Raw genomic sequence first — 15665 nt, 5'->3', positions numbered from 1 at the left:
AGAAGCAGTCCACACTCCTAAGACATATGAAAGCCAGAAATCTAAAGCATTTAAAATTTTCTCCTTCTCGATCATTACCAAAAAGGAAGCATCGGTTTACTTTTGTAGAATTTAACTTACTTTAAAGAACCCAGATTAATACACATTTATAACTACATATTCAAAACCATTTTCCAGAGAACAAATTAGAAGCCTCATTTTAAAAGATTTTTTTTGTAAATTATCATATATGGGTGAGTTTCTGTTTTTACTTATAATAAATGAAATATATGAACAAAGTTTGACACTTTGAAGTACCAGTTCCTACTGCTGTTCATGGAAGTTATGGAATTTTTTTAAAAATGAAAAGATATGTACACTAATATAATTACTTCTAGAACCACTTATTTTTGGATTCAAAGTTTTATGATAATCATCATTACACAATCTTCTGTAAATATTAGTTTTCTCCTCTTGGTAAGTTTTAATTTATAGAAATGAAGTCCTCCATCTTAGCTGGGTAGAATAAATAGGCACATTTTAATACATCTTATTCCGTTTGATGTTCATTCTGAAAAATCAAAATATAGCCAGTTGAAAATATTTCTTCCCAATTTGTAAATCTGACCCTGTTTATTGAAAATTTTAAATTTTAAAATATTTTGTGATCCTTGTTTTGTTAAATTAACTGTTCATGTTTTGGCTATTTTGTCAAAACAGGAGTGTCTCTCTACCTTACCTTTGAACTTCGCTCCTCCAGTATCGCTGAATAGGTTTCTCACGTGTCTTTAATGAACTCAAACTGTGTTTGCAAATCCTTGTTATTGACCCTAACTCTTCCATAATCCTGTCATCACTGCCCTTACATCAGCCTACAGCTGTGATTTGTATAACAATAGTTACATACCTGCTCCATGGAAATACTTTTATAAATTACTGTTTGATTCCACTCGGGATTAAGACTTTTCTGGACATATTTAGTCCTTCTCTTGTACTCAGCACTAAATTGGAAGAGAAGAAAGAGTTATTTTGACATTTTACGTTAACTGATGACTTCACAGTCAAACTGAAGAATACGAGGCATTTGCCAGATCTTTGGTCTCACATCACTGTGCAATCATTTTACATTCCAATTTAAAAATCCATCTTAGATTGAACACACCATGACAGTTTGAAAATACATTGGATATCTGGAGTTTCCCTTGCACTAGTGAGTGCGCTTCTAAAGAAATTCCTGACAGCATTTGAAGTATACTATTACAAATCCCTGAATGCAGGAGCTATTTACATTAACTATATATAATATTGATATCTTTTTGTTTCACAAATAATAATATAGTCTTGAACCTTCTACGTGTTTTACATCCAATCTTGTCAGCAAAGCAAAATTGTCTTTTACACCTAAACCATAGTGATGGTAAGAGAAGGCTATTGTGAGACATGGGTGTGACCTGACCATTTGCTGGTGGAAGCCCAAAAGTTCTGATTCCTCAGCTGCATAGCGGGTTTGGACCTAACTTGGGCCACATTAGACCCTGCTTTGCTTTTAAGAAAGTAAGAATAAGGCAATAAATGCATTTAGAGAGAAAAGGAAGACAAATAGTTCTTACGACATGAGATTCCAAAAACTTCCCCAAAGGAACATTTGACAATCCCTCTAAAGACATTTACAATAGTTTATAAAGCAGGTTTGAAAACCTTGTGCCACTAGTTTATGTCAACACTAAAGTTAATTAATGTCTTCATTCATGGCAACTTGCGGCCTATCAATGAATTCCCAGATCTTGCATGGCCTCTGAGTAATCATTAGAAACATATGCTGTACATTTAACAACTTATACTGGAAACCTGTACAAATTAAGTCTAGCAGCACATGGACAACTATCAAGGGCCAGTGGCTGGACTAGGAAAAAGCTGACTGTTAGCTATGCTTAGCAGATGGTGATGCCATAGGCAAAGCCTTTCCTTAACTTCATCTTTTCCTGGATTTTCCATCTTAATAAACATCTCATTGCTTAAACCACATTTTATTTCTTGTAGGTATCATTTATTTACTAGGAAGTCGTGATACTTGTGTAAAATTACAAATTACCTTTTCTTAAAGACTGCCAAGACTCCATACTCCTCCCACTCCAGGAGAATCTAATGTAATTATTCTGTGATAAATCTTGAACATGGTGATTTTTGAAAGCTGTAGTGTAATATGTCGTGAAATTTGAGTCATGGAGTTTGTGTCTCATCAAACCTCATGTCAGACATGGTAAAGTGATTCTAGTGTCTTCTGATTCTAGATATCTTATTTGAGTATAATTTGAAAATAAGAACAGGATTTGCTGAGTGTCATTCAAAATATTTGAAAGAAATGTTTACATAAAGATTTTAACAAACAGAATTATCAAGAAGTAATGAGATTGTACATATATATTTTGCCATAACTTGATCAATATTTAGTGAATTTTAACATATATATACACCCAGAGTAGTTCAGTTCTCTTAATTCTGCTTTTATCCCAGTGAATTTCTCCCACATGTACAAAAGAAATGTATTTATGAATATTTATCGCAATATTATTTCTGGTAAATTAATAAATGAATAAATAATGCTTATATATTTAACCAGTAAAATATTAAGCAACAGGATGAATTTAATCAAATTCAAGAAAATCTTTTTGTTTAAATTTTTGCAGAAAGATAGGTCAAAGTTAACCTATCATTAGGTGAATTTAAAAACATGTTAAATAATGGTATAAATTAGGGAATGCACTTGTATATAAGACATTATATCAATATCACAGGAAAGCTTAGGAAGTATAAATATTAAATTCATTTTAGTTAATATTTAGGTGACCAGGTAGTGGTTTTAAGGACTCCAAGTGTACATGTAATATATCTTCTATTATAAAAACAAATGAAATAAATGTAGCAAAATGTTAAGATGATAATTAGATAGTAAGCATATAGGCATTTTTACGTTACAATTTTCAGTAACCTTGAAAGATTCTGATTCCCCAAACTGGAAATTTCTAAGCATGGTATGTCCCTTTGTCGTTTATGTTTGTTTGTCTGTTTGTTTGTTTGTTTGTTTGTTTTTTGATCATGACATGGGAACAATTATTGTGAACATTTTCAGGTTAACAGCTGATATTGGCCAATGGAGGAAACAGTCACTCCTCTAGGCTGGTGCACTTAAGCCAGGCACAGACTTGTAGAATTTTACATTTTTGTGTGGTATGGACTTAGTTACCAAAGTCGTGAAATCATGAGACCACCAACAGCAAAGACAAGATACAAAATTTGATGACAACCAGTAATACTATTCATTAAAGTTCTAAATTAATGAATCTATATATTCAAATTATATGTGTGTGTATACACACACACACACACACACATATATATATATAATTTTTAAGACAGGTATAAAGTCAAATGTAAACACGTTCTTTCATTAAATTACAGCTATGCCTTAAACTAAAACCATTTATAGTACAACCATTCTCCAAAGTATTTATGGGTTAATCCTTAATCCATAAAATATGAATAAATTCTAAAAATTACATATCTACATTTAGTAATTCTTGTCATTTCTACAGGTAAAAAATTATTAAATACCAGTTCTCTATCAGAAACTATGCATGTCTATCATGAAGGACAGCTGTAATGATAATATATTAGGATCATATATTGTTTTCATATTGAAAAGTAGTTCCTAGTCACATTGAAATAATAAATAACCTTAAGATCTGACTATTTCATAACCAGAGCTCTAACTGTATTGTATGTGCTAACCCACTGAATCTTAAAGGCTTCCTTAGAGAACAGGCTCCATTTATTATCTCATTTAATAGGTAAGACGGACTTAAGCATAGACTCTAAGTCTTAGAAGAATTAAGATATTCTAGTAAGGCTGCATGGGTATTGGGTGTTAGGATCAGGATTTGAGTATAAAAATTCCTTAGTCTTTACTCTTAAGTATGTTAAATGACATTGCCTTATGAAACCTATCCAAAAGAGTCACTTACTCATCTGTTTTCTTAGTAAGCTCTAATATTTAAAGTGTGAACTTTGTCTCTATGATATGAAGTTCTTGTGCCTCAGTTTACATATAGTGCAAGTTATTAGCACAACAGAGGAGATTAGAACATGTCTAGAGTTGCATAGAGAGAGTCTGAATGGCATGGGGTATGTAAACTCTGTGTGACAATGGGGATGAATATTGAAGGCATTTATCTCTTACCAAAGTCAGGAGTAGTCTAAGCTGGCACAGATTAAAAATTATATTAATAGAGTCTTATGGTCTTATTGAATTTGATTCTCCAATTCTGTTCAGACTCAAGCCCCTTTCCACAGCTTCATTTTTTGTTTGGGAAATCATTTTTATTATCATTGCACGGCTTGTCTGTTTTGAATTACGTACCAAATGTTCTTCTACCGAACATCTACGTATTTCTTTCATGTATTATCCATGAATGAAAATAACTGTACAAACTTAAGCATAAAAGTACACAGGACAACATAAGAACATCTGTACAAGATTTTATGCCACCTGAAACCTTTATATTTATTTTCAAATATTTATATATTTGAAATGTAGAGTTCATGAATTAACCAACCTTCTGCTTCTAAAGTCCTATCAAGTGAAATGGAAGTAAGTTTAACCTCATTTACAAACGCTAACACTAGTATCACTGTCTGATATTTATTAAACAAAATCACATAGTTCAGTGAACAAAAGTGTAAATAACACCCATGTAACTTAGAATGCTAGCTATTTGGTGACCAAAGACTTCTGTCAGTAGAAGTCTACAAAGTCCCAAATTGTTCCTTTTCAGACTGTACTCATTCCATGTATTGAAGATGTGAAACCCAAACCTATTCTTTGTGTGTGGATTTGTGATCTTGCCATTTCATACTGAGCATCGAGATTTGAAAAACTTACTTGCTTCAAAGTCTTGCAGCATTCTTCATCATCCGAGCTACAGCCACTTTCATCTCCTCGTTTAAACCCCGTAACGCCCTACATTGAGAGTCTACTCCTTGTTTCTAGAATTCAGTTTTCTCACAATACAGCAGTCTAAGGTTTGTAGCCTCTTTCTTGATGTAGCCTTTTCCCCTTCTTCTTGCTCAGGAAACAGAAGCTGCTTACAGTAGCCACACACAGCTCTGCATGTCTCTGACTGGGCATTAGCAAGCAAGGACTTTTTTTTTTTTAAAGGTTTGATAGCTAGCTGAGGAGTCATTTGTGTTCCCACATCAGAACAGGAACGCTAAGATCAGAACCCCAGAGTCTGCTACTGTGAAGTCACTTCTTGTTTTTGTTTTTGTTTTAATTTTTTTATTAAATATTTTGCTTACATTTCAGATGTTATCCTCTTTCCCCATTTCCCCCCCACTCACCCACCCAGAGACCCACTATTCAATCCCCCTTCCTCCTGCTTCTATAAGGATGTGCCCCCACCCACCCACCTCCCTGCCCTCGAGTTCCCCTACATTCGGGCATCCAGCCTTCACGGGACCAAGGACCTCCTCTCCCACCTGTGCCTGACAAGGCCATTCTCCCCTACATATACAGCTGGAGCCATGGGTACTTCCCTATGTGCTCCCAGGCTGGTGGTTTAGACCCTGGGAGCTCTGGTTGGTTGGTATAGTTGCTTTCCCCCATGGGACCACAAACCCTCTCAGCTCCTTCAGTCTTCTCTCTAACTCTTCCACTGGGAACCCCATGATCAGTTCAATGGTTAGCTGTGAGCATGTGCCTCTGCATATGTCAGGGTCTGTCAGGCCTCTAAGGAGACAACTACATCAGGCTCCTGTCAGCATGTACTTCCTGGCATCCACATCAGCATCTACCTTGGTGACTGCACATGGGATGGATACCCAGGTGCCATCTCCGGACTGCCCCCCCCTTCAGTTTTTGCCTCACACTTTGTCTCCATATCTGCTCCCATGAGTATTTTGTTACTCCTTCTAAGAAGGACTGAAGCACCCACACTTTGGTCTTCCTTCTTCATTAGCTTCATGTGGTCGGTGAGTTGTATCTTGGGTATTTCGAGCTTTTTGGCTAGTATCGAAATATAAGTGAGCACATACCATGTGTGTTCTTTTGTGATTGGGTCACCTCACTTAGGATGATATTTTCTAGTTCCATCCATTTGCCAAAGAATTTCACGAGTTCATTGTTTTTAATAGCTGAGTAATACTCCATTGTATAAATGTACCACATTTTCTGTGAACATTTCTCTGTTAAAAGACATCTAGGTTCTTTCCAGCTTCTAGCTATTATAAATAAGGCTGCTATGAACATAGTGGAGCATATTTCCTTGTTATATGTTGGAGCATCTTCTGGCTATATGCCCATGAGTAGTATAGCTGGGTACTAAGGTAACACTATATCCATTTTTCTGAGGAACTGCCAGACTGATTTATAGAGTGGTTGTATCAGCTTGCAATCCCACCTACAATGGAGGAGTTTTCCTCTTTCTCCATATCTTTGCCAGAATCAGCTATCACCTGAGTTTTTGATCTTAGCCATTCTGACTGGTGTGAGGTGGAATTTCAGGGTTGTTTTGATTTGCAGTTCCCTGATGACTAAGGATGTTTAACATTTCTTTAGGTGCTTCTCAGCCATTCAAGTTTCCTCAGTTGAGAATTCTTTGTTTATCTCTGTACCCCATTTTAAAATAGGGTTATTTGGTTGTCTGGAGTCTAATTTCTTGAGTTCTTTGTATCTATTGGATATTAGCCCACTCTTGGATGTAGGATTGGTAGAGATCTTTTCCCAATCTGCTGGTTGCCATTTTGTCCTATTGACAGTGTCCTTAACTTTGCAATTTTATGAGGTCCCATTTATCAATTCTTGATCTTAGAGCATAAGCCATTGGCGTTCTGTTCAGGAACTTTCTCCCCTGTGCCCAAGTACTCGAGATTCTTCCCCACCTTCTCTTCTATTAGTTTCAGTGTATCTGGTTTTATGTGAAGATCCTTTATTCACTTGGACTTGAGCTTTGACAAGGAGATAAGAATGGATCTATCAATATTCTTCTACATGCTGACCGCCTGTTGAACCAACATCATTTGTTGAAAATGCTGTCTTTTTTCCACTGGACAGTTTTAACTCCTCTGTCAAAGATCAAGTGAACATAGGTGTGTGGGTTCATTTCTGAGTCTTCAATTCTCTTCCATTCATCTTCCTACCTGTGTCTGTCCCAATACCATGCAGTTTTTAATCACTAAATTGTTCTGTAGTACAGCTTAAGGTCAGGGATGGTGATTCCCTAAGAAGTTCTTTTATTGTTAAGAATAGTTCTTGGTATCTTGGTTTTTTTCTTATTCCAAATGAATTTGCAAATTGTTCTTTCTATCTTTATGAAGAATTAAGTTGGAATTTTGAAGAGAATTGCATTAAATCTGTAGATTGCTCTTGGCAAGATGGCCATTTTTACTATATTAATCCTGCCAATCTATGAGCATGGGAGATCTTTCCATCTTCTTAGATCTTCTTCTATTTCTTCCTTCAAAGACTTGAAGTTCTTGTCATACAGATCTTTCACTTGCTTGGTTAGATTTACACCAAGGCATTTTATATTATTTGTGACTATAGTGAAGTGTGTCATTTCCCTAATTTCTTTTGAAGCCTGTTTTTCTTTCATGTAGAGGAAGGCTACTGATTTGTTTGAGTTGATTTTATAGTCATCCACTTTGCTGAAGTTTTTTTTATCAGGTCTAGGAGTTCTCTGGTGGAGGTTTTGGGGTCACATAAGTATACTATCATATCATCTGCAAATAATGATATTTTGACTTCTTCCTTTCCTATTTGTATCCCTTTGATTTCTTTTTGTTGTCTAATTGCGTTGGCTAGGACATCCAGTATTATATTGAATAGGTAGGGAGAGAGTGGGCAGCCTTGTCTAGTCCCTGATTTTAGTGGTATTGCTTCAATTTTCTCTCCATTTAGTTTGATGTTGGCTACTGGCTTGCTGCATATTGCTTTTACTATGTATATGTATGGGTCTTGAATTTCTGATCTTTCTAAGACTTTTTACCATAAAAGGGTGTTGAATTTTGTCAAATGCTTTCTCAGCATCTAGTGAGATGATCATGTGGTTTTTGTTTTGTATTTTTAAACATTTTGTTCCGTATGCTCTTGTTGTTCTTGTAATTTCTTTCCTCACTCAGTGCCAGTTTTCCTAGGTGTCTGTTGCTGTTTAGGCTTCAGTTTTTCTTTTTGGCTTTTCAGTTCTCTTCTTTACATTCCCACGTTGGGTCCTTTTTCTAGTCCTGAGCTTGTGTCTGGATCCTGACTGAATGTGTTCTAATTCATCATTTTCTAGCCTTGCTTCTAGATCTTGACTTCTTGTTTCTGATTCTGGGTTGATACTATTTTGCTCCCTATCTCTGGACTGAGGCTTCTCACTACTGGAATGGATACTTTCATGAGATGTAGATGGTGAGTGACTTCTGCCTCAGGATGACTTCTGTCCTGTGTGCTGTTTTTATTTTCAGAAGGACTTACTTGTTCCCTTATTTATTAGAAGAATGTTCTTTGTCATTGTGTGTCTCAGACGTCTGTTTTAATGTATTCATCCTTGGATCATATCCTCTTGTTTTTATTATGAACTAGGCTTCCTATTATGCTATCTGAGACTGTAGCATCTTCAGTTGCGCCTGTTCCCTCTTTACTTTACTCTTTCCTTCTTCTCTAGAACCTCATCTTGTGTTTATGTCCTTCAATATTGGGCTCTGAATCATGATCTTGAATAACAATGCTTTGCCGTTCTAAGAGAAAGTAATATACTTCAAGGCTCCCTTTACTTTCTCTGTTCGGAGATGTCTTTTCTGAACTATTTACCTTGTTCTGTATCAGTAGCCTGAGAACCTAATTAACATTCTTTAGTGAAAATAATTCTCTTGATATAGAGGTACAAAAACAAAAACAAACAAACAACAAACCCTAACCAAACAAACAAACAAAAAACAAAACAATCTCCAAAACATGTTCTGCCTCTCAGTATTTATCCCCTGAGCTCCAAAGCATTGGAATTACATACACTTGCCATCACATCCAGTCAAGTCTGATCTTCAGTTAAATTTTGATAAGAGGTACATGATAGGTCAGTGTCTTGGCAGCTAAGGTAGTATGTATGCTTGCCACAACCAACAATAGAGACCAATAGGAAGCTTTACTAAAGTCTACATTCGACAATAAACAGACATAAAACAAACAAACAAACAAACAAAAAACCATTTTGTTGAAACAGGATTTCTCTGTGTATCCCTGGTTGTCCTGGAACTTTCTCTGTAGATCAGGCTGGCCTTGAACTAAGAGATCTACCTCCCTCTGTTCCGAAGTGCTCGGACTAAAAGCATGTACTACCAGTGCTTGGCTAATACCACTTTTATTATTTAAGGATTTCAAATGTACACATACGTATGTAGAGTCTTTTGATTAAATCACATTCTCACCTTCCTCTCCAATTCCTTCTCTCCCTACTCTTCTCTTTCAAAAATTTATGTTTTGTTTTTCTTTAACTCACAGAGTTCATTCAGTGTTGCCTTTATATGTATGCACGAAGGGCCATTTATTAGAACATGGGTAGCCTCACAAGGCCCATATCTGAGAAAAGCTGACTCTCTGTTGCTTAGCAGCCGTTACGTTACTAGCAATAGCTTCTCAGCTAGGGTGAGAATTCATGAGCTACCCATGCTGGGCTTTTGATGACCCACTGCAGGTCTTGTGTCCTTTCCACAGCTTTGCTCTCCTCATTTTATGAATCAAAGCAATCCTCTAGCAGAGCTTTTCTAGTTTTACTTATTTCCCTTCTTCAATTAATTCATTAGTCTGTAGGCAGCATGCTATTATGTACCCCAGGCTGACCTCAAACATGAGCTCCTCCTCCATAATTTGATTGTTTTATATTTCCTGAACTCCAAAGCTTTTTTTTTAAATACTTGTTTACAGCTCCCACTTTCTGGTTACCTTGTGCATGATACTATAATACTGTGTTGAACCTTTATACAGTTGATAAATCATCACAATTTAAAGAGCTATGCCAAAATCTCCGCATTCCCAAACATGGAAAGATACGCTGGGGTTCTTGAGTATAAGTATAAATTGAATTTGAGGGGAAAAAGGGGCTCTTCTCTTTTGCTTATCTTGTTAGAGGTTAGAGTACATTAATGATATCATATTATGGCAATTAGGTCATGTTACATAATCAAAGATTTATAAATATGGGAAAATACACAATCAGTTCATCAAGTGAATATGGCAATTTCATCCCTATCATGAGGTAGGGGGCCGGGGCTGCGAGGAGTGGAGGGGGGAAAAACTGGTCAGGATGTACTGTATGAGAAAAGAATAAATTTGAAAAAAAAGAAAAAAAACCCACAACTGTGAGTCTTTGATACATTTCAAATCTTTCAAAATAGAGTCAGTTTGGACATCATATTCTAATATTTGTTCCAAATGGTAACACTTGTATTTTAACAAAGGTGTTTAAAGAAAGTCTAGCCAGTTACTTCACTTCCAGTTATAACAAAAGCTTGTTACAGTCATAGCAAAATCTCATTATTGAGAAAACTGCAGTTTGTCTAACAGGATGACGAGAGAAAAGTGGGGGACTTTTCAGTTATGTCCATTTTGTTTATATCTACAAAACAGTATATAATAGTTTTATCATCAAGGCTATAGGGCATTTGCCATCTTCCCATGGATTTCTCTCATCTCTATCTCACCTGACCTCAATATTTCCATAGCATATGGGTATATTTAGATAAAACCCTAGACAACTAAATGAAAAAGAGAAGATAAAACTGGATCAATGTGGATGTATTAGCACAATACGACTTTCATAGTTTTATTCATTTTTATTATTTTAAACTTTATGTGTATGAGTATTTGGCATACATTTATGCTTGTACAGCACATGTATGCTTATTGTATTCACATGCTAAAAGAGGATGGTGGGCCCTGGAAGTGGTGTTAGAGAAAGCTGTGTGCCACCATGAGAGTGCTGGCAACTGAATTCAGGTCTTTGGGAAGAGCAGCTTGTCTTTTACCTGTGGTGTAATCTCTGCATCTCTGATTATATTATTTTTAATAATTGTATTTTTTATTGAAGAAAAGTTATTTGCTTTTCTTGATATTACTGTAAAACTATTTTGTATAACTGAGTAGTTTCATATACTTTCTGTCTCTTATTTAACTGTCCTTGTCTACTATTATCAGACCTAATAATAACAACTACAACTTACTGATTATTATGGGTCAAGCATAGCACACACACACACACACACACACACACACACACACTTATGAAAGAGGTTATCATTATTAATTATGGAAGGGAACACAGTTCCAGAAGACTCATGGCTTCTAAGTGATAATGCTGAATTCAAATCCAGGTTCCATTTAGTGCCTTCCATGGTCATTTCAATTCCTTTTCACATTGATAGTTCTCAAAGATACAATGAAAATGATATATGGATGATAACTTCCTAACCTTCCAAATAATAATCAAAATAAATAGACTATGCTCATTCAGTAATTAAAAACAGTACCCAAAAGTGCTCCTCTATAAATTAAATGCAGAAAGTCACCACCCTGATAATGCTCTACCAGGTTTCTTTTTTTAAAAAAATAAAGGCAGGGAAATGATGAATAAGGAGACAGATAATGTGTGTTCTAAACTGTAACAATCTCTATGAAATGGAACTAATTTCACATATTATCCCAAGAAACTCAGATTATGTTCACAAGAGAAAACTAGCTAGCATAGCCTCTATGTCGATAGGTTGCTAATCATGTGGGTACAAAGGATGAAGCTTCTGAGTATTAGTAAGGATATGATGATAGATCCTAGTGTTAAATATAAATATTATGCCCTTAAAAACCAGTAACAGTCTATTTTGGGTCATAGCTTTCCAGAATTAATAAAAATGTCATATTTTAATAACACACAAAATAAATGCTGCAGCATTAATAATACAGTTGAGACTAAAATCCTCACCATCCTGTTAGAGAAGATGGTACATGAATAGAGTGGAAATTTCTGGTTTCCTTGGAGACTTAGTTGTGTTATGTAATGTTTTTCTGGAAGCTGTCTTATGTGAGGATGTTTTGCTGAATCAGACACATGAGAGGATGTTTTGCTGAGGCTCACATTAGAGGATGTGTGATGTTTGGAAAGAGGATAAATAGAACCCAGCCAACAGTGAATGCTGTTCTTGCATTGGTTTGCCTTGCAACACATTGCTGGTCTTTGCTGATCTTCACTTGTAACATCTTAGAGAGAAACATGCCAAAGAACTTCCCATAGTATTCTGGCTGCTTCTTTCCACTTATGTGGAATTGTGCCAATTCAGTGGAGCCTCCTGGTTTCTTTTGGATTGAACATCTGCTACTGATTCATGTTTGGTGTTTGCCAATTAGACTGGACTGCTGCTACTGATTTATGTTTGGCATTATTCCAAAGAACTACTTCTAAACAGATCCCCACTCAAGGTCCTGTTAACTATCTTTCTCCCCTACCTTTGGTCTGTCTGTGGGCTAGAAGGGAAGTTTAAGCATTTAAGAACCCTAACTAAAGTAGGTTTAGAAATTCTAAACCTACACATGAGTCTCTCCGATTAAATAACAGACTTAGTTTATAGGGTACTGGGTGATGTGCAATAGGATATTCTGGGTTATGTCTTGTTAAGTAGTCTTGGTTGGTAAGATAGTGATGCAGCCTGTAATGGATCAGAGCATTTCCCTACTATTAGAATCAAAGAAGAATGTCTATGTGATTACTCACACATTATAATAAGGTGATATTTACCTTCCAGTCACTTTGTGGAACAGAAGACATAAAATCATGGAAACATTGCAGTGGCAAGTAAGGAAAGAATAGTTCTGACATTACATTTAAAATGAGAAAAACAACTTTGTTACTTCTCATTTGTAATAGGAAATGATAACAACCTAAGCTGGGATTATCACATAAGCTGGTGAATGAGATTCAGCATACAGAACACAAGTGAAAACTGCAATCTAATTCGATTTTACGGTGAAAAGCCCTTAGCTTTCCTTTCTATTTTTAGTATTTTCTATTTTTATGTGTCCTACTGCATATTGCTCAGAACTCTTTGCAGCAGGCCTAATTCAGCACATATCTATTTGAAGAAAAATAAAAGTTACAGTTCAAGCTTTAGTATTGATCCAAGTATTTAAAAACACACAGAGTACAACTCTAGGCATAACACAAGAGTTGACACAGAAGGAGAATGACTGTACCTTGCATTCTGGACAACCATGACTTGACTGCATTGATTCCAGAAGCCAGAGTGAAGTATACAAGAGAAAAGAGAAAAAGACAGGAAGAAAAAAGTTAAGAATAGAAATAGACAGGATGCCTTGCTTGTTCTTTGACTATTTGTGTTTATTGTCTTGCTTGCTCCTTGACTATTTGCATCTATTGTATTGCTAGACCCTCAACCTAGAACTGACCTTAATACTTGCATGTAATTAAAATGGTATAAAGGCAGAGTGGGAAAAAAAGAGATGGGAAACTGGTGAGAGGGAGGGAAGACATTAGAGAGGAAAAAGTGATGGGAATGTTTTATCAAAATGAATTGTATTTTTGAATGAATTTCTAAAACAATAAAATAATAAAATTTGTTTTAAAAAAGAAATAGACAGGAAATATGAGAATAACAATCACAGAAGCAATGTATAGACTACAACTGACTTGAGGCAGAGGCTAATCTTAGAACTATAGTGAACAACACTCACATGTCTAAAAAAATCCTTTTTACATAGTTATTCAGTAATTAGTGATAAACTGATGACAGGCTAGGAATCCAGCATGTTAGCTACCTAAGAACTGAATCCCACCGTATGAGGGATAGTTGGAAGAAGGTAATATGACAGTAATAGTATTAGGTATGGATTCATTGTCCATTTCATTATATACATTTTAAATCATTTGCAGCTAAGTATTATAGAACAGGCTGAAGGACTCAGGTTATCTGTCTATCTGCTCTGCTTATTCAACTTTGCAACTTTCCAACTCAGTCATTCAATGCGTAAGTGTAAGTATTCCTGTGTATTATAAAGGAGGACACTAAGGCTACTGTTATGGAAGATGGAAAATAAATTAATCCATTTAAAATTACAGAAAAATACTTAAGAGTAATTTTACATAACTTCTTACATTAAAAAAATAAAATTGACATCAAAAAAACAAAAAAAAAGATTTTTTAAAATTATTTGTTCATTATTTTTGCCATACTCCCCTTAAAAGATGTGGCCAGACTGTATATACAAATATGTAACTTTTTTCCCTGTAAGATTTATACCTTCAATTATATTTGTAAAGATTTTTATGATCATAACATATACAAATGTAACATAAACTCACTAATTAATTAAAATACTCATAAAAGATTTTCTTTTCTGAGATATGTGGCTATTTTATTGATTTTATGTAGAATCATTGATGATTTAAAAATGCTTAAGAAAATAAAATTAGATTAACCGTAACAACAGTTCTAACTTTGTAAAAAGGAACTCTTGCAGCAGGGATATGAAATCAGAGTCTGTACACTATTTGTAGTATACTGCCTCTGCAATATCTGATTTGCTTCCATTGACAAACTGAAAATTATGATTATGCACTCAGTAAAATGGAATATCAAAGAAATTGGAACCTGCCAGTGGTGATTAGTAAACAAACAGCAGATTCACCACAGCACAGCATAACCTAATATGTATGGTTCCTCTTCAGGCAAACCTCATGCTCAGAAAATACTTCCATATTGTTTGTTTGCCTTTAAATCTGTTAGCACTTTACAGCACATAATCTATTTTTGAGGAATGTTTGATGTGTACTTAGAAACATTTGTTGTGGATTGGTAGTGTGTTCTACAAACACCAGTTTAGTTCTCAACCAACTAAAAATCTTATGAAAGATTTTATTAGGGAAATTATTTGTGAATTTTATTTGAATTACCATGTAAAGATTTATGCTGAAATATTTATACAAAGTGTTAATTGCTAGGATTTCTCTCAAAATAATATGGATGTAGGAAGTATGTAAGAGTAAAAAAGGAAGACCAAGTGGGGGTGATTCAGTTCTTCTTAGAAGGAGCAACAAAATACTCAAGGGAGCAAACATGGAGACAAAGTGAGGGACAGAAACTGAAGGAGGGGCCATTTGAAGACCTTTCCACCTAAGTATCCACCCCATATGCAGTCACCAAAGGTAGATGCTGATGTGGAAGTCAGGAAGTACATGCCGATAAGGGCCTGATATGGATGTCTCCTCAGAGGCCTTCAAGAGTCTGACATATTCAGAGGCAGATGCTCACAACTAGCCATTGAACTGATCATGGGGTTCTCAATGGAGGAGTTAGAGTGAGGACTGAAGGAGCTGAAAGGGTTTGTGGCACCATGAGGAGCAACAATACCAACCAACCACAGCTCCCAGGGTCCTAACCACCAGCCTGGGAGCACTTATGGAGGGATCCAGGGCTTCAGCTGAATATGTAAGAGTAGAGGGCCCTGCCGGGCACAGGTGGAAGATGAGATACTTGACCTCATGAAGGCTGGACGCCCCAGGGGGTGGGAATTTTGAGGGTGGGTGGGGAAGTGGGAGTGGGGGGGTAGGTGGGGGTTACATCCACAGAGAAGAAGGTGGAGGGGTAAG

At 35.8% G+C, this 15665-nt stretch overlaps 1 protein-coding gene across 2 annotated transcripts in view; it reads right to left on the bottom strand.

Annotated features, from left to right (window-relative positions):
- Window positions 1–15665, bottom strand: part of Pclo (piccolo presynaptic cytomatrix protein) — a 340751-nt gene that overhangs the window by 75530 nt on the left and 249556 nt on the right. For both annotated transcript variants that reach the window (XM_028776071.1, XM_028776072.1), the window contains exons 17-18: window positions 13253–13279; window positions 887–980 (exon numbers count right to left, since the gene is read on the bottom strand). In XM_028776071.1, coding sequence (XP_028631904.1) covers window positions 887–980; window positions 13253–13279 — 121 coding nt within the window. The remainder of the gene's footprint in view (window positions 1–886; window positions 981–13252; window positions 13280–15665) is intronic.

Source organism: Grammomys surdaster, unplaced genomic scaffold (genome assembly GCF_004785775.1).
Source record: "Grammomys surdaster isolate TR1022 unplaced genomic scaffold, NIH_TR_1.0 264, whole genome shotgun sequence".
In the NCBI taxonomy this organism is placed as follows: domain Eukaryota; kingdom Metazoa; phylum Chordata; class Mammalia; order Rodentia; family Muridae; genus Grammomys; species Grammomys surdaster.
This window is presented reverse-complemented; position numbering and strand designations above follow the sequence as displayed.